The sequence below is a fragment of the Helianthus annuus genome, chromosome 17, assembly GCF_002127325.2.
Source record: "Helianthus annuus cultivar XRQ/B chromosome 17, HanXRQr2.0-SUNRISE, whole genome shotgun sequence".
NCBI lineage: Eukaryota > Viridiplantae > Streptophyta > Magnoliopsida > Asterales > Asteraceae > Helianthus > Helianthus annuus.
In genome coordinates this window covers 79358039-79378733 of record NC_035449.2, presented here as the reverse complement: position 1 = coordinate 79378733, position 20695 = coordinate 79358039, and the positions used below count along the sequence as shown (strand labels likewise).

At 34.5% G+C, this 20695-nt stretch overlaps 2 protein-coding genes across 2 annotated transcripts in view; both read left to right on the top strand.

Annotated features, from left to right (window-relative positions):
• The first annotated feature begins 975 nt into the window (after window positions 1-975).
• LOC110912955 (tyrosine-protein kinase JAK1) overlaps window positions 976-20695 on the top strand; it is a 38834-nt gene continuing 19114 nt past the window's right edge. The window contains exons 1-4 of the mRNA XM_022157795.2: window positions 976-1187; window positions 2056-3019; window positions 14453-15572; window positions 16331-16393. Of these exons, the coding sequence (XP_022013487.1) occupies window positions 15180-15572; window positions 16331-16393 (456 nt within the window). The 5' untranslated portion in view covers window positions 976-1187; window positions 2056-3019; window positions 14453-15179. The remainder of the gene's footprint in view (window positions 1188-2055; window positions 3020-14452; window positions 15573-16330; window positions 16394-20695) is intronic.
• Window positions 2060-15049, top strand: LOC110914617 (receptor-like protein kinase ANXUR2). The gene is made up of 2 exons (XM_022159403.1): window positions 2060-3019; window positions 14453-15049. Exons 1-2 carry the CDS (start codon window positions 2060-2062, stop codon window positions 15047-15049), a joined length of 1557 nt encoding a protein of 518 aa, XP_022015095.1.

The following is a 20695-nucleotide window of genomic DNA, read 5'->3' as shown; positions in this document are numbered from 1 at the left end:
CAAACTGAACCGAGCGGAGCGGCTCATTTAAATCCGAGCCACAAATCAAGCGAGCATTTTCCGAGCAGTAAATATTTCGAACGAGCAGCGAGCGAAGTTCGATCGATTTGGACAACCGTGTTGCCCGATTTAAATTTGTTGAGAGAGATAGTGACGATGTAGGGTCTCAAGTTTTATGTCTTAATAAACAAGCACATTTCATGGCATAATATTTTTCTTTAGAATAACAATGTTGTGGCCAACGAGGCGATGATCATATTGCACAAACAATGACGTTGAGAGCAAGAGACGATTGACCAAGGGTAACGACATGAAACATTGAGGCGATGAGCAGACTATCGGTTATTTGTTTAGGGTTTAACTTTTAGATTTGATATTAATTTTTTTATTGACGTGATCGGGTTATTACGTATAGATATAGTTCTAATTTTATATATAGTTGACCAAAATCTAAAAGAGTAGTATATATGAAACTCTAAATTTAATTTATATTTAAGTATATATGTATGTGTGTATAAATATAGGTGTGTGTATATATGTATAATTTATATTAGTGTATATACATGTTTATATATGCATGTGTATATGTATATATATACTAACTAAAAATAATAATTCGAGCCGAACCGAGCCGAGCGGACCTTTGCTCATGCTTGGCTCGTTTACAAACCGAACCGAGCAGAGCGGCTCGTTTACAACCGAGCGTCAAATCGAACGAGCATTTTCCGAGCAATTTTCGAACGGCCTAGATGAAGGGAGTAATTTAAGGAGGGGATCCATGTAGTAAAATAATGAGGTGAGTTACGTTTAACGAAACTTTTTTAAAATTTGTATGATATTAGTCTATTACGAATAATTTAAAAATAAATAAAAAATATGAGAACTTAAAAACAAAACACCGTATTTAGAAAAGAAGAAAAAGAAAAATGCCCTTTCTATGCAATTTCGTTATAAAATCCCCCGCAACCCTCCACCAGAGTAGAGTACGTAGCTATTGTCTGTCCTACTTAAACTCGTTTACACTACAGGCAACTTCTCCTTTTCATTTTATATTTTTCAATTGATCATCCTCTTCAACTCCTTCAAGCCAACGCTGCAACTGATCCCGCCCGCAGTTGCTGCTTCTGCTCAGAGCCGTGTTTGCTGCAGCTCCATATTTCATATCTGGTTCAACCCCTAATTACCAGGTTAGCATATTCAAAACCCATTTTAACTATGATTAACCGGCCTCTTAGCGGTCTTAGAGCATTCTCATCCAAACCATCAAAAAATATGTGAGGGGTAGTTTTTATATTATAAAGGGTATAAAAAATGGTTGTGAGTGGAGGAGAGAGAAAATGTTACTGTTCATCTGTATATTTGGGGGGACACTGTTCACCCAGTATAATTTTTTTTAATATATGTTGAAAGGGGTTGTGAGTGAAGGAGAGAGAAAAATGTAATGATAATATTATTTAATTGAAAAGGAGAGAGAAAAAAAGTATTTGTTTTTAGTGAAAATATATTGATATAAGGGTTGTTTTTTACTGGAATGTATGTATAATTTGATGGATTGGATGAGAATGCTCTTAGACACCACAAAATGCCAGGGACATTAGTTTTCGTAAATCAAAGAGAAAACGACGTTAGTTTCAGTAGTTTAGAATAAAAAATAGAATAAATTACAATTTTGGACCCTGTGGTTATATTACTTTACCCTTTTAGCAGAAAAAGGAATCTTTTAACATCTGATCCCTCAATGTCTTTTTTTCTAGCCCTTTTGGCCCCCAACGTCTTTTTTTCAAACCGTTTTGGCCCTTAAAAGTAAATGGATGGGGTTAGTGTTAGGGGGCCAAAAAGGTTAGGAAAAAAGACGTTGGGGGCTCAGATATTAAAAGATTTTTTTTGGGCTAAAAGGGGTAAAGTGATATAACCACAGGGGCCAAAATTGTAATTTACTCTAAAAAATACTACAAAGGTTTTACGTATAGTGTGGTTGCTCGATTGTAAGTATAAGTTACCTTCTCATTCATTTGTAATCCATTGATTTTGCACTTTTTTTAACCTAATAAACAGTAACATGGCATCAACTCCAATCACCAAGTTAGCTCACTTACAAATCCCACTTGAAGAAGTACTCAAGGCCACCAACAACTTTCATGATGATAACATTATCGGAGGCGGTGGATTTGGACGAATATACAAAGGGCAACTCCAGCGGTCTGGAGAGTTGATCAAGATTGCTGCGCTGAGGTTAGATCGTAAGCAAAGGGAAAGAGACCTGGAGTTCTGGACGGAAATTTCAATGCTTTCTGATCTGAAGCATACAAATATTGTCTCTATTGTTGGATTTGTTTATGAAAAAGATGAGAAGATCATCGTAACCATGTATGAGGCCAAAAAAGGAAGTCTCCAGGAGCATCTAAATAAGCCCAACCTCACATGGACGCAAAGATTAAAGATATGTGTTGGTGTGGCTCGTGCGTTGAGTTACCTCCATCATGACAAGGGACGTAGCTATGGTGTTATACATCTTAATGTCAACAGCTCCACAATTTTATTAGATGAGAATTGGGAAGCCAAGTTATCCGGTTTTAAAGTTTCCATCAAACAACCACTTAACCGAATGGACCGGGTGTTCCTTTCTAAGCCTATTGGCACTATAGGGTATATAGACCCAGAAATTGTAAAGAACAAAGGTGTGACCCACAAGTCAGATATCTACGCATTCGGTGTGGTTTTGTTTGAAATGTTGTGCGGGAGGAAAGCATATATTAAGAACCACGCTAATAGCTTTCTAGATCGATTGGCGAAAGCTCATTATAAAGATGAAACGCTCCATGATATAATTCATCCTGATCTAAGGAGTCAAATGTCCCCGTATCAAATGTCAGTGGTATCATTTAGAAAATGCTCAAAAATAGCATATTCTTGCTTAATGGAAGATAGGGCATACCGCCCAGATATGCCCAAAATTGTTGAAGAACTCGAGAAAGCATTGACGCTAGCACTGAAGTTTCAGCCACGACCAGAAAATTTTGTAAGACCTTCTTTTGTTTTATATTGTGTTTTTTTCTTCATCTTTTAACCTATTTCCCTTAATTTTACTTGTTTACTTTAAAGACTAGCACTTTAACGAAAGAAAAATAAAATACCATACAACAGGTATAGGATCATATACAAACAAGTATATTTGTACAAACTGTAAGAACTAACAGTTTAATAATATGTGTCCTCAATTAAAAAATTGATTTAAGGGTATTTTAGACTTTTTATACCTTTTTACTTTCATATAATTAAAAACAATAATTAAATTATCCATAAATTCATTCAAGATTAATTCAAATCCTAATCTCCTAATTTGTTCTTCGTCATCGAATCAGCACCGTAATCAGCATCACCGTCAACATCTAATTAGTACTCGTCTACATCAGCACCTTAATCAGCACAGTAACACTACCGTCAGCACATCCGACAGTAACATCCCACACCACCACCATCAGCACATCCTGTAACGAGCATAACACCGTAATCAGCACAACTTCATGTTTTTTTAATTTTGTAAACAACAGATACTATTACATAACTAGCAGAATATCATTTTTTTTTATTTTATAAACAACACATATTGTTACATACTAACACAATTTCATGTTTTTGGTTTAAATTTTGTAAATAGCACATACTATTACATAACTAGTAGAAAACAAGTTTATTTACAAATAGGCTTCCAATAACAACCCAAAAGAAAAAAATAGCAACACACAAGAATTACACAACAAAATAAAAACTTACGTATAGATTTTAAATCAACAAAATAAATTTTTCATACTAGTACATTCCAACTACATAACTAGCATAATTATAAAACATATTTTTTTTTTTTTACTTTTTAAAAGTCACTTTTATAAATAAAGGAAAAATATATAGCAATATGGTACTTGTATTGAAGATAAAAAATACTTGATTTTATGATATATTTTTTTTTCAAAAATAATGAAGTATATAAAAGTTATTTTAGTTTAAAAAATTTGATGAAATTAGTATTTAATGGGAAATGGCTAAATGACTAAAATGCCTCTAACTTAGTGGTAGTAATTATTAATTATAGGAGTTTTATTTGTAATCAATACCAATTATTGATTTAAACTATCGATAGCTCAGATATGTTCTTACGGTTCTTTACAGTTAACACTGTTTCTACAAGATCTTAACTTACATCTATACTATATAATAAAAGAAACCTATTTTAGGACAATTGTCATTCTCTCATTTAATTGATTAAAATTATTAATAATTCTCTCATTTAATTGATTAAAATTATTAATAATACTAAAAATAATAATATTTAATCTATATTAATACAAATTCTTATTATTAATAATATTTATTCAAATCTAAAATCTAATCTAATAAAATATAACATTAAATCTTATCATTCATGTTTGTGATAAAGGTGTGATTTATATGCCATGCTTTAAACTTATATAAGAAAAAAGAGAAGTTATTTTAATCATGATCAAAAGTGACCAGAAACAAAATTATTATTTTACCCAATGAGATATAAGAAAAAAGAGAATATATAAATCTATACTATATCTATACTATATAATAAAAGAAACCTGATTTTGAACACGTGTCATTCATTGAAGATGTCTACATTTATGATTTCCTACATTTTCATACTTAATATTATTATTTACCAAATTGACACTTTTTTATTTAGTTTACCCTTATCTCATATTTTATGAAAAAAAAATATCGATTATTCTATCTCTTATTTTCATATTGCATTTTTTTTTTAAATTTAGTTTGTACTTATCTTTTCCGTTCAAATGGGACAGAAGTAAAATTATTGGGTTTCACATTTGTAATTAGTTATTTTTTTATTAAGATGCTATCGTTCTATTTGCTCATGTTCAAAATGATCAGAAAAAAAAAACCTCAGTTATTTTTGTTTCTAGGAAATCATAATTCTTTTATTTGATTCAATCATTCTAGAAGTTTTAAAACTAAAATATAATCTATCATAATCAAATTCACATTTCAAAACCCTCAAAATTCAACCATTCAATAATCACAATTACTCATACGTATAAGCCCATATATAATCTAACCTACTTTTAATAAAGGATTCCAATTAATTCTACGTGAAATTTATAAAGACTTTTTGTTATACACTTAATTTCATATATAATCTAATCTAACTTTTAATAATGTATATATGTGTGGACGCTCGGAAGGCAAAAGTGAAATTGCACTAATTTTAACGTTATTTCACTAAATTTGTGAAAATAACGTTAAAAGCGACGGACGGTTAATCATGCATCATCATCATGTGGTGGCGTTGATAGCAGAAAGACAAAAGGGAACATGCACTAATCGGTCTTTGTCCCGATTGCTAAGTGTTATGTGCCTTATGTCCAAAGCTTGATGCAAAACTACTATCGAGTCGGGGGTCTTACTGAAAGCAGCCTCTACATCTTACTCTCCTCAGACCCTACCTTAGCTTTGCTATTTGTGGTATTTACTGAGTATGATGATGATGATGATGATGATTTAGTATATATAATTAGATTTATTCAACCCGTATAATACACGGGGTTTATAAAAATATAATTTTTTTATTATTTAGTTTATAAAATTACATTTATCCAACCCGTGTAATATATAAGGTTACAAAATTACATTTATTTAACCAGTGTAATACACAGTGTTTTTAAAGATATAACTTTTTTTTATTATTTAGTATATATAGTTAGATTTATTCAACCCGTAGGTTTTTATTATTTGGTATATAAAATTACATTTATTCAGTACAATACATGAGGTTCTTAGAGATATAATTTTTTTATTATTTATTATATAAAATTACATTTGTTCAACCCGTGTAATAAACGAGATTTTTAAAGAATAATTGTTTTAATTTAATATATAAAATTATATTTATTCAACCCGTGTAATACACGGGTTCTAACCTAGTTGATTTAAATATAACAAACTAATTGTATAGTATGACTAAAAATTCGTTGTTAGTTACCGTTAAAAGAGAATTTAGTTAAGTTTTACTTTAAACTAAAATTAATATAAGACATATAAGAGTTGTTAATTTAACAAAAAAAATGGTGTTTACAGTTCAGTTTTTAATTCCCAGCATTGAATTTTTAATTTTTTTTTAGTTTTTAATTCCTACCATTAAATTTTTAAATTTTTAGGATTTTTTTTATTTAAATTGCTTCCTTGTGATTTTGAAATGCTTTGTATTCGCATTTCATCCATCATCCTCAACCACGTAATTTAACTAGAGTCGTATTTTTTTTCCAATGATCAATCGTTTCTACTCATCGGGCAAATGATAAAAGTTTGGTCATTTAACGGTCTACATCATGTCATCAGTTTTGTCTCTCGAAAACTCAAACCCAAACAAATCAGTTGCTATTCAGAAGGGGGTAGCGGCGCAACTTGTTGCTCGTCTACCTGCCATTAGTCTGTAATCGTCTTTATTCATTATTTAAAGCTATTTTAAGAGTTAAAAAAAAAAACTTTGAAAAAAAAAAAAAAAAAAAACTTGAATCCAATAACTGCAGCTTCTCCATCTCAACAATAATCCCATCCGTTTTCGGTTTAACGCAACATCACCAATGTTTATTGCTTGATCTTCAAACCCAACCGGTAAATGATAGAAACTTTGAACGCTATACTGATTAGCATCAAAAAATGGTAATGTCGAACACTATGCAAACCTTCACAAGATCTTTATATCCAAAACTTCCCGAATACTGTTGAAATATCACCCGAAATTCCCAAGAATTTACAAATCCTTAAATTTTATTCCCCCTAATTCTTGGTAAATTCACACCTCTTGAAATGCGGAAATTTGAGGTTTTGGCCCATAATAGTCACATCGATGAACGATCCACGATTACCATCCAGTGCTCTGCTCTACTATTGTTCCCGTGACTACCCCCCCAATCTTCAATAACACACATCTTCAACATCATCAACTAATCCAACAGCCAATGTGGGGCTAGCTCACTTGGTTGACGCTTATGTCTCTTAGAAAGGAGGTCTTGGGTTCAATTCCAAGCAAGGAGTAGTTTAGGATTTATTTGGTCTAATTTAGGGGTGTAAGCATTGCCATTAAAAAAAAAAAAAAAAAAAAAAAAAAAAAAAAAAAAAAAAACCTAATCCAACACATTAATAATCGAATTTAATGCTAAAGGCTAAACACGTAAAGTCTCAAAAGAAATATGTTCCCAAAAATTTTCACAACACTTCGAAAGGGACTAGCTTGAAATCAACTTCCCAGCTCATTCACATTTGCAAAATATCCTTTTAGGGAATGAGCTACAATTCCAACGAATCAACTACAATGTTAGTGAATGAGACTTCATGTAGTGAATGAAACAACGAATGGCTGAACTCTAACGAATGATGGCTACTTCAGCGCATGAGCCTTTTAGCGAATGAAGGATCACTTAGCGAATGGGGATATTTTTAGTAAATGAGTGATCAGTTGGCGAATGAAGGCTTAATTGATAAGACTATCAACATGAATGAGACAATTGCTAAACCCAATGAAGTGAATGAAACTGATTCGCTAAAACTTGGTTAGCGAATGAAGCTTATTCGCTAAGATCACTTAGCGAATGAACAATGTTAGATTGCATGAGACGTTTACAATTCTTTTGACTTTTCTTGCCTTAAAAAATCTACATCACTCAATTCTCAAAAACATTTGACTCTACTAACACTAATACACTCTAAATCACAAATCTATCAATCATATCCAAACAATTTTGATGATTAAATACAGATAGATCCAAATTGAATCGAAAAACAGTACGGCACACAATCAAATTCAAGTGTACATTGATCTAATTAGATTGTTAGATCGATTAAATCGGGTACCGGCTCTTATACCATCTCCCGTTCGCTAAAACCAAATTAGCCACCGGGAGACATTCGCTAAATGGTTTCCAGCAAATGAGTTCATTATTCGCTCATTTGCTAACCGAATGAGCTCATTCGCTAACCGTCTGTTAGCGACTAATGCATTGGATAACATATTCTAGCAAATGGGTTTCCTTTTGCTAAACATCCCTAGCAAATGGACTAGTTTCTTTGTTTAACGACACCTATTCAACATACGAGCATCCTAGTCTATAAGAACAACAAACAACACACCAAAATGCACTAGCATATTATATTTTATATATACGTATAACTAGTGTTTTCTTGAGAATATAAATACTGTGAGAAGTAGCTAAAATTAAACAAATCATTTTTTTATACAATATACATCTATTGTAATTAAAATACAACATTAAAAAGAATTTACTCACTAGTTATTCATTTGTCATCTCTAAATTACGGTTAACAAATTTATTATATGTGTGAATAGTAACAAGTTACACATGTGTAAATGGTAAACTTACACATGTGTAGAAAAAACTATTTTCATATACATCTAAATTTAAACTTGTAAACTATTTTTATGTAGTGTTTTAATAATAACTAGTTTTATACACCGCGCGTGTTGCGGCGCTAAACCGAAACATTTTTGGTTTGATACCATATGCGTTTTACATTACAAGTCATAACACAATCATGCTAAATCGAATCATCACATTAAAACTCACAACTCGAATTTTTTTTGACCCAGCAATGAATTCGGAGTTGCAATTCACATGTTTATGCGTTTTATTGACCTGTTAAAGATTCCATTGTTTTAATTCTTGACTTTTAAGAACAGTTTTTCAAGAATCTTTGGGTAAAAGAGACATGAAGTTTATTTCCACCTTACCACTTTTTTCAAGATTCAATTTTAATTTCAATATCAACCCAAATGTTTCCAATGGATATCTAAAGCGAATGTATATCAAAATTCTACTAAAATTATATATTAAACTAAAAAATATTTTAAACGGCAATTAGTAATATGTTTTTTTATGTACATGGATGGAAAATAACAAATAACTAATAAGAAAGGTGTCGTCTTCCTATTGTGAAGTTCGATGAATTCTTACCCTCAATTCTTTTCCTTTCACTACAATCAAATCAAGATCCCCTTTCCAAATATGTTCCTCTGTATACCAAATAAAACGCAATCAATCACCCTTTTACAAACCCTACTCAAATGCCTCTCCCCAGAATATACCGAAGAAAAGCCCAAGGATATTTGGAAAAATTACAATAAGTCATTTGCAAACCAGGAGTTATTGTCGTGGAAAGAACTTGAATAAAAGCCAAACATCTTCTACAAATATAAAGAAAAAGAATAAAAGCCAAACATCTTCTACAGATATAAACAAAAAAAAAAACAAACCCAGCCAACAACACCCCACCATTTTTTCCGGCTAAAACCCTTTTCAGTCCGACCCACCTCCAACCCGACCCAATTTCGCTTTTACGAAATTTACGAATCTTAACAACAAACTCAATCAAAATCAGGACTCATAGATGTCTTAGATAAGTTAATGCTTATCATCATCGACCGAATATAAAAACCAACATCAAAAATCAAAACCACCATGGATCTTAAAGCCAGGGTCTGGCTCAAAGTTTCCAAAAACCATGGCTGCAAGATGGGTTGCAGGTCAAAACCTACCCTCCACCATCCCTGCCATGCCAACCTCATCAATTGTCAGAAAATGTTTTCAACTATCACAGCCAAGAAATAACCAATGACAATACTTTAGAAGTAACCACATGCAATCGGTCACTGTCGCAACAATCAACAACCAAGGTTGAAACCGGAGATGCCGTCATCGGCACCGTCCACCGTCGTCGGCACTGAAGGTGCCGCCGTTTGGAACGGAAAGATGGAGCGACGACATATTTGTACTCATCGGCACCACCGGAATGAAACAAAAGTCACCTCAGGTCGCCGGACATCACCTCAGATCGCCGAACATCGGTGAAATATGAGAGAGATAACAGAGGAGGTGGATAAAGAAGATGATGGAGAGAGAAAGATATCAGTGATAAATAAAGAAGATTGTAGAGTGAGGTTTAAAAACCCAAGAAAAAAGGTGTCATGAGTCTAAACATCCAGCACTTCATACAACACTGTTCATTTCACTTGTATTATTAATAGATATTAATATTAAGTTGAAAATTAAATTTTGAATTTGAATTTTTTATCGAGTTATCGCGGTTCTCACATAATATATATGAGTAAATTACACAAAATGTCCTTTGTATTTATACTTGATTGCAAAGTGTATCTTTTAGGTTAAAAATTACTAGAATTATACTTTATGTTTAAAAAACCTTGCAGGTCACTTCCTTTCCCAAAACCTCTCGTTTATTTTTACGTTAAGTCAAATGGACCTTACATGAGAGTAAATTCACCATTTTACCCTATTTACTCAAACATGAGGGTGTATATATACACACACATACTAAATACATAAACCATTCCCCTCTCTTAACTCTATCTCTCTCTCTGAGTTTTGGTGCCAACATCACTATCCGACCACCCACCACCACATCTTGCTACCATAACATCCTATAACCACCACCAAAACCATGAAATCCGACAACCACCTAATCTCACCACCAAATCCAGGAACCACTACACCACCTCCACCAGACCCCATTACCATCAATACCAGCAAATCTAACAACCATTACCTCCTAGCTTTTTTAATCCAACATCTTCAACTTCAACGCAAATGACATCTAGATCCCGTTGGACCTCTTTCACTCAACGCCAAAATCCACAGGTTCCGTTATCCCTCATTCCGAGGTCCAACCCCTCCACTCCGGATTCATCACATTTATGATATTGTGGATCAAGTGGGCCCGAATCAAAATTGTATTTGAGGTATACGGGTGGTCGCACAAAACCCTAGATCCCCATTAGAATTTTCATTGTTTTATAGGTAAGTGGCCTAAACTGAAACTATATTTCTTCTTTAGGCTTCCATTACCATCCATATTCTCCTTCTCTGTTCTAATTCTGAAATCTGGTTGGTCTCCCTCTACCTGTCTCTAAATTATGATTTTCCAGTCAAAGAAATCATAAACATCGCTCTGCCTCGTGAAGAAGGAAGGTAGTGGTGGTATCGTGTAGTATTGGTAGTGTTAAAATGGTAGGGGTGATGCGGTGGTCACAGGAAAAGATGCCAAAAGTTTTAGGTTATGTTGATGGTGGTGGTTGGGGTGGTAATCGAACACGAACCCGATGGGTAAACCCGAAACCCGTCATATTTGGGACAGGTTTGGGGTCGGTTAGTCGGGTTTGGGAATAGTTTTTATTTTTTCGCGGGTTTGGGACAAGTTAAGGATTTGGTGATACACCCATTTACCCGATAAAGTGTACTCGTTTACCCGATTGTATACTGATGCGCGTTTGGTGTTATAGATTTTTATGTATATTTTTAGCCCTTTTTACACGTTAGTCAAGTTTTAAATTTATAAAACACGATATTTTACTAACACCAAACACACATATGAGCAAGTGCACCCATCGTGAGCGTAGTATAGTGTTGGTAAGATATCGAGGTCGTCCAAGGACACAAGAGCTTTTAATACCGGTTTATCCTCAACGTCTAATCAAATCAAAAGTTTAGATAAAGATTTTAAACTAGAAAATAAAAACTAAAAATGCTGAAAAATAAAAATAAAACAGATAGACAAGATGAATCACTTGGATCCGACTCGTGTTTAGTGTAACCTTTGATTACCTTCGCACTTTTGCACTTTTTAAGAGATTATCTTAGTTATAGTAGTAGGCCCCTCTTTTGAAGGTGACATTACCCTTAACCCAGTAGTTTGAGTCAGCAAAGATACAATCCTAAAGGGTTGGATTATTGAAAAATAATTAATTAAGTTATTAATGCGTAATGTGGTAGGCCCCTCTTTTGAAGGTGACGTTACCCTCGGCTAAGTAGTTTGAGTCAGCAGGGATACAATCCTAAATAACTGGGTTAATGTTTTAATAGTAGCTTACATATGAGGGGATCAAGGAGTTCGGACCCCCGCCATCCAATGCCAGTGGGTATTGAAGGAGATCCTACTAAAGTTGACCCAGGTCCTTGCAGGATCTATGCACTGAACAAGGCAAGACTCTTACCAAACTATTCCCTTAACCCCCGACCAGGTAGCCAACATATCTCCATATAGACCGTGGAGATATAAATAGTGTAAATCTTTTATTTTATATAGACAGTAAAATAATGCCAAGACACCACGGATAAATGATAAGGAAGATTCACCTTCAACATAAAAAACTAGTTATTAAAGTCATTAATACATAACCAAATAAAAAGTGCGAAAAGACTAAAAATAAAAAGTATTACACTAGACACTTGTCTTCACCAAGTGATGTAAGAGACTTAGGCAAACATGGCCTTTGATTGTCAAGAACTCTTACAATCAATCTTGGATCCCGAGATTACTCCCACACTCTTTGATGGATGATGGATGATGGTGGTGGATGTGGGTTGTGATGGTGGTGGGTGGGTGAAGTGTGAGAGAGGTGGTTTGCCAAGGGATGGTTTGCAAATGAGCCAAGCACCCCTATTTATAGCCTGCACAGAAGCCCGGACACGGCCCCGTGTCTATTGGGCATGGCCCCGTGTCCACACATCCTCTCTTTCTTCATTAAATGCAGTTTGTCAGCATTAGTTGACCACGCCCCCATGTCCGCTGGGCACGACCCCGTGTGCAGAAGCGTATCTGTACTATCAAGATTTTCCTAGATTATGCTAATCTTAGAGTTGACCACGGCCCCGTGTCCACTGGACACGCCCCCCTGGTGGGTGATAGAAGCTTCTACAACTTTGTCTTTTCTGTAGACACTTGGGCACAGCCCCGTGCTCATTGAGCACGGGGCGTGTTCAGACTTCTGTTCTCTTGTTTTTGCTTTGGAAGATGCTGTCGAGGGGGCGGGCATGCCACGTTTATTCCTTTTCTTGTATTTATGTTAGATTTAGCTGACTTTTTACTTCTTTTGTTTATTTGAGCTCATTTAATCCTGAAAATACAAAAGGAATACAAAAACACACTTTTTCCAACATTAGTACTAAAAAGGGTTAGTTTTATGCCACATTTGATGTAATTTATATGTTGCATTTTGCACAGTATACCTAATAAATTTCTTTAATATTATTAAATATGCATATATATATATATATATATGATACATCTAGTTTTATACATATAGGTATTTTATTTCGTATAAATTGTAGTTATTTGATATATTTTTTATAGTGATAATACTAAATGTGACCAAATGTTACCCGATGGGTTTTGGGTCCGGTAACCCAACGGGTAAGCTTTTTAAATTCACGGGTATACCCGAAACCCGCAGGTATACCCAATGGATATTTACCCTCTAGAGACCTGACGAGTTTTGGGATAGGTTTCGTTTAAGCTTATCTAACAGGGTTTGGGGTTGGGATTACCTAAACCGGTCTCAAACCCGACCCATTTCCATCCCTAGGTGGTAGGGTAATTGGTGGGGTTGGGTTTAAAGTCATCCGGTTCTTTGTGGCGACAGTGGAGTGGTGGTGACTGAGAATGGAAGTGGTGGTGGTTATCGGAGAATGGTGGGTGATCTATAGAGAGTATAAGATAAAGAAGAGAGAAAGAGGGAGAGAGAGAAAGGTGGTTTGTGGTTATTTATATTTGTCTTTTATAAGTTTCAAACTTGATTATTAAACTATTAATTAAAAATACTAAACTACACTTAAATAATCAGACTTAAAAAATTTGACGTCTGTTAATCCAAAGGATGTGACCTGCAAGGTTTTCTATACATAAATACGATTCTTGTAATTTTTAAAGCTAAAGGACACACTTTGACGTCAAGTATAAACATAAAGGATGCTTTCTTTAAATTATTCCTCTCTCTCTCTCTCTCTATATATATACATATATATATATAGCGGTTAGTTAACGTATAATTGGGGTTAACGTACAATGCGTCGCTCTGAAATATAACATGCGGATTTTAAGTTATAACATGCGGATTTTAGTTATAACATGCGGATTTTATTTTATGACTAACACGTGATGTTTTATAACATGCGGATTTTACGCTATAATATGCAGATTTTTATGACTAACACCTGATGTTTTATAACATGCGGATTAATGGTTTTTGAGGTTAATAACGTGCGGACTTCTTATCTTGTATGCTCGTACGTTAAGGCCAATTGTACAATACACACACTCTCTCTATATATATGTGTGTGTGTGTGTTTTTATTTATAAACTGAAAATGAACATATATATATATATATATATATATATATATATATATATATATATATATATATATATATATATATATATATATATATATATATATGGAGAAAACAAGACAGGGTGATGGATTCGAATGTTGTCCTTATTTTCTATAGCGATAAAATATATATTAAGCACAAAAATTCGTTCTCATATTTATAACAAGTATATATAATTTCATAATTTGTAATTCTCTTTTCGCCAATATTTGTAGGGAAAGAACTTGGAACACTTGAAGATTCGGCTTGATGATATAAAGTTGGCCACAAGTAACTTTTCAGAAACATACAAATTTAGTAATAGCAGTCTCTATACTTGGTACGCAGCAGACGTCAGTCGTTTTGATAAAGGAAACGCTTCCTCTGCCACACATAATTTTTCAGACACATACAAAGTCAATTTTGACAGGCGCTATAGTTGGTATGCAGCAGATGCAAACCATTTTGATAGAGGAAACCCTTCCTCCACAGAAGGGAAGAGCAAAACTGAACTATCCAAGATAGACAACAGTGTAGTTGTAAAACGCTTCCTTCCTAATAATGACGATTACGAAGAAGATTTCTTTTTTACAGAACTTGTAGTGCTTACTAGTGTTAAGCATCACAACATAGTCACTTTAATAGGATTTTGTGTTGAAGGTTTTGAGATGATACTTGTCACAGAGAAATTTTCTAATCGATACCTTTCCGATCATTTGGGAAACGTCAATGCCATGTGTATATTGACTTGGGAAAAACGTTTGAAAATTTGCATTGACATTGCACGGGCATTGGTTTACCTTCACTCTGAGATGGAAGACAAAAAGGGATAATACACAACTATATAAGTGGCGCAAGATTTGCGTTGGACGAGAATTGGGGGGCAAAGATTGAAGATTTTGAGTTGGCGGTATTTCTACCTCCAAATATAAAACACGAGTTGCTCTGCAACAAAGAATAAGTATGGAGTTATCATTCCATGTGGATCCGGAATATAAGAAGAGTCATAAGGCAAAAAGAGAGTCAGATGTGTATAGCTTTGGAGTAGTTTTGTTAGAAATACTCACCGGAAGGCATGTTTTTGACAGTAATTACAGTACAAAGAGTCATAAAGGGTTGGTTCATGTAGCAAGACGAAACTTCCTCAACGGAACAATGGAGGACATGATAGATCCTACATTAAAGGAAGAGACCAACAAAAAGAGTTGTATTCCGAACAGAGGAGCCAACAAGGATTCTTTGCACACATTTATAAAAATTGCAAACGAGTGTATAGAAGAGACTCAAGACCAACGTCCAACAATGAAAGTTGTCCTAAAGGAACTAGAGAGAGCATTGTTCATTCAAGTACATCAGGTGTGTGTAGTTTTAATCGTAGGGTGCATATTATCTTAATTAATGCATAATGAATATGCATTACACATATACAATGCTTCAATTTTTTTTGCTAATTTTTTTCATAGAAAGGGTGTTGAATATATCCAAATGAAGACATAATTGAAGAGAATGAACACTTCCATTTAAACACAAAACCTTTCAAGGATAAAAAGCGATAACCTATGATAACGCTACTGAACTAAAGCTAGCTTTAAACATTGTTGATCCACAACTGAAACCGTATACGTCTTTGTTTTCAAAAAAAAAAAAAAGGAAATATGACTTTATAGGACACCGGGTCCAAACCGTTATCATTAGAAGAATTGGTTCATGTGTCCGGTATATAGTTTTCGTATATAATTTTTTAGGTATATACGTTTTCGACCTCTGGTTTTATAATTTTATTAGGTATATACGTTTTCGACCACTCAATCAAAAATCTCAAGCTTCGCCATTGCATGGATATTTGATTTTTAACGGACAAGGCATGATATATTGTTTCTATCTTAAGTTAATTTATATTCTTGTCGTTTCCTTTAGTACCTATTTGACCTTTAATTTATTGTTAAATTTATTATTTAATGGTTTTTATGGTATTATCTTTGAACACCAATTTCGCCCAACATCTTATTATCTATTAGTTTTTCTCAGTAAATAGTTTTTCATCACATTTATAGTTTTTATCACAAATTTATAGTCTTGAGTAGTAACATTTTTTCCCTCACATTATTCCTTAGGAGGAGCCAATACAACAACTGGATAAGGACAACAGACTTAAGATAACAACTCAAGAGATCCCGGTAAGACCTTTAGATTCTTTTTTTTTTTTTTTTTTTTTTCATTTCATCCTTTTTGTTAACAAAATGTTTTGAAAGAAATGAAATTTAGAAGTTGAATTAAAGTTTGATAAAATCTAAATATGATAAATTTGAAACACTCACATTTTCTTTACTAAAATAACATGTATGTATTCTTTTTAACAAGGAAAACACACTCTTAAAATTCATCTATTGTCAAGTTTATGAGACTTCAACCCAAACTACTTTACATAGATAAAGAGCTGGTGTCACTAGAGGTAAGAGGCCAACATGAAGTATTAATAAAGGGATTATAAGTTGGTCATGACCTTTGTTTATTTGAGTTATGAACAGATATTTGGAAATCACAAAATTAGTGATAAAAAGTATTTATAACAAACTTATGTGAACGCTAATACATAATTACATAAAATATAGTGAGTTGTTATTAATGATTTATTTGATCAACTTATATATTTATATAACTTTAAAGAGTATGAGCGGGAATAGTGTCACGCACCTGCCTGACACTAGGTTGTCTAGCCACGTTTCTAGTCTTCCCACGCCGCTAAAGAAGGAAACACCCTCGCTTTCCTCCATCACTCTTTAGAGCCAAACAGATGAGAGATGGAGAGAAAGAGAAGACCACACCAAAAGAGATAATGTTAATTTTATAATGGGTTTCACGGTAAGGTGTTGGCGAAAGTGAGTTTCGCATGTAAAAAATCTGATTAAGCACAAACTTAATCTTTGAAATAAAATCAAGTATTATATATAATAGTTCATAGACTCGCATATTACATGAGATTGTATAACAAAATTTTTATAATTATAAAATCTGTATATATATCTTTTTTCTATTAAATTACAAATTACATTACCTTACATATACAATTATAAAAAAATTACAATTCACAAATATGTAAATTGTTCTTTGTAAATCACATGTAACAGAACATAGGTACAAATGAGAAAACAGGTTATTCAAAATCATTTCAATGTGGTGATGACAAGTAGCATTATATGAAATCTTTTTACAATCATACATATGTGTATATTGTTAAATTTTTATTATACACTGATGTATATTATCAAACATATATAAACATATATGTACAATGATACTTCTTTTTTTAATTTTAAACACGTAATTATACATATGTGCGCTAGAAAAAAACATGTTCAAACCATAATTTTTCTTAATATCTAAACTCTAATAAAGCATCCTAATAAATGACACATGACAATTTCTCATGCTACCTAATTATAGTATTATATTTTTATTTTAATTTTTTATTGAAAATAATTCATGGATAACCAATTCTAATTTTACTACAATTAAAATTATTCAATTGAATATAGATAACGATTAAACATTATAGAATATAGTACCCATAACTAATCGAGTAACGTGACTTCTGAGCCTCATTAAGGACCTTGTCTTGGAATCCACCATGAGCGGGCACCTATACACAGTTACCCCATGCTAACACGACATAAGAGTTTTCGGTTAACTTATCTTGTTTTCCAAACACTCTTTGTTCCTTCACGTTCCCTCCTTCAAAGCCTCGACATGTGCGTCTTTTAGCTGTCGAAGGACACTTCACATCATTACGAATAGGAAGTTTCCCATCCTTTCAACTCAAGGCATCGGTGACGACATTAGCTTTACAAGGGTGATATAAGATTTCACAGTCATAATCTTTAATCAGCTCCAACCACCTACTTTGTCTCATGTTTAGATTTTTCTGTTTGAAGAAGTACTTCAGACTTTTGTGATCTTAATCGATAGTTCACTTCGTTCCATAAAGATAATGTATCCAAATATTTAACGCGAACACACTACTGTTTCAAGCTCTAGGTCATGAGTTGGGTAGCTAACCTTGTTGCCGCAAAGCATACTGAAGAAACACTAGATAAATGGTCGGAACCGAAATATCTAGGGGGTTTGAATCCGCATAAAAGGGTTAGCTCTCTCTCGGTTGATTCAGTTGCTGCCGAACTTCTTCTCCGATGATTCTGCAAAAAAGAGCACCGTTAGCCTCGCCAAGGGGAGAAGAGGGTTCTCTCCTTGACCCGACTCCGGTGTGAGAATAAGTATAGGTAATGGAGAAGAGAAAGTATTTGAGAAGTGAGTGTGATCTGAGTTTATACCTGAACAGTTCTCGTATTTATAACCGGGAGTTTGGGAGGGAAAACCTGTTATTGAAAAGATGACGGAAGATGCTAACGCCGTAGCGGTTATATTTTCTTCCGTTAAGTTCTTTGATCCCACGTCAAGTTGCCTCGATCCGATGTGAATGCACACGGATCGTGGTTTGATCTATGGCTGGGGGATTGCCACGTGGAAAGTGATTAAGTGGAGATCATTCTCCAATTGCATGCTTTCGTTGTGGTTTCAGGGATGCCTGTGGTAATGACACGTGTCCAGACGGTTGTAACCGTCTAGGTGGTGCACGATCATATTCTTTCTAGAGGATTACTGCTGTAATCTAGTGTGACACCTTACTGTGTGGACACAGATGTATAAATCCCAAGTCTGGGCAAAATAATATCCAAGTTTGGATATTTGGGCGGAAGTATTGATCTTCAGGATTTTAATCCTTTGCTAATGGAAGAAGGCGCAAGGATTTTATGCTTTCCTTTGGGCGCGCGACTATAATTTGTTGATTACTTTCTCCCTTTTGTAAGACCAATGCGCGGCCGCGCAAGGTTAAAAGGTTGAAAGGCCAGTTTGTGGTATGGTCTCAAATCCTTTTTATGAGGTTTTTGGGACCTTACCCCTTCAAGTCCCCCCAGTCTAGTGTTGTACTTATGCAAATAAGTGGAGCACTGGACTTATGAGAGGGAAATGCTTTTTGGGCGCGAGACGTAAGAAATCTTCTCTTGGAAGCTTTATTTTGTTGGAAAAGGGAAAAAACGTGACTTTGTAATCATGCTCTGACATGTAATGACGTCAACTGGCAGTAAGAGTGGGTATTTTTCTCTTTAGTCTTGAGATTTGTAGTGGCGCTTGTCAGACTTCATTAATGAGGAAATTCCTGTAGCGCCGTTTGGATGTGATGTAATTCTGACAGTTAATGATGGGTAGGTTTCTCCTTTCCCGAGGTTGAGTTCTCTTTATATATATGTATTTTCGAGATACCTTGTCTCCTAGTTGATTCTTATCAAAAAAGATGAAACGTTCTTACCATACTCGTCTCTTGCTGGATGTTTTTAGGGTGTATGAAGCTGCTGAAGGTCTTATACTTCTTTCTTGTTCACCGCCACTCACTACTATTCCGGTAAAGAATCTGTTCAAACCTGTTTCTCCGGCGGTTGTTGATTCTGACTGCAAGGCTCTTCAGCATACGGATGTTACTGCTAGTGCTAGTATTGTGTTGGATGCCGATGGGTTGATGGCTCGGTTCCCGATGCTTCAAAAAGGAGAATGCCGGTTAGTGTATCAACGCTGAAAAATTCGTCGGAGTGAGCAGGTGTCTGTTGTTGATGATGATTCCGATGCTGGTTAGGTGTTTAACCTTAGGACCAGTTTTCGTCTTTTGTTGATGCTTTTTGTAAGTTTTTGGTACTGGACAATTTTTTTGAAGATCATTGCTATGATCTTGTTAAGTGTTTATGTTACACTTTTTTGATGATGTATATTGTGATATACTTCTACTCCCGTAGGGTTTAATTCTTGTATGTGTGGATTACAATATGTTGCATGTGTATAATTGCTTTTGGATAGGTAAGGCGAATGAGGGATGGTATTGTGCTCATGTGTGAACGTTTGTCTAAAAGGCACAACAACTTGCCTGTTTTAGACTGTTCATGAGGTGTACAATGTTTGACCATATTGTTTTCGCGCGAACCAAAGAAATTACATGCAATTTGTAGTAAACAGTAATATAAGTAAGAATGATGTTTGTATTGATAAGAGCGCAAGGCTTGTGATACAAGACATAATAAAGAAATACATTGCCTGTATGTTCTTTCCGCTTTTGTAGACTTGGTTCATATGTAACACCTGCGCAACTGTTGTGCGTTCCAGGTGCGAGGGACTAGGGTCCCATCGATCCTTTTTAGGGTATACGCCCCCTTGCCTAGGACCTCGTTAGTGACGTATGGTCCTTCCCATCTTGGCGCTAATTTGCCGGGCTTTTCAGCGTTTGAAGCCTCATTGTCGCGCAAGACAAAATCGCCGGGGACAAAGGTGCAAACACGAACGCGCGCATTGTAATATTTTTCGAGCTTGGATTTGTACCTTGCTTCCGTTATGGCGGCGTTCTCGCGCCTCTCTTCCAGAAGATCCAAATCCATTCT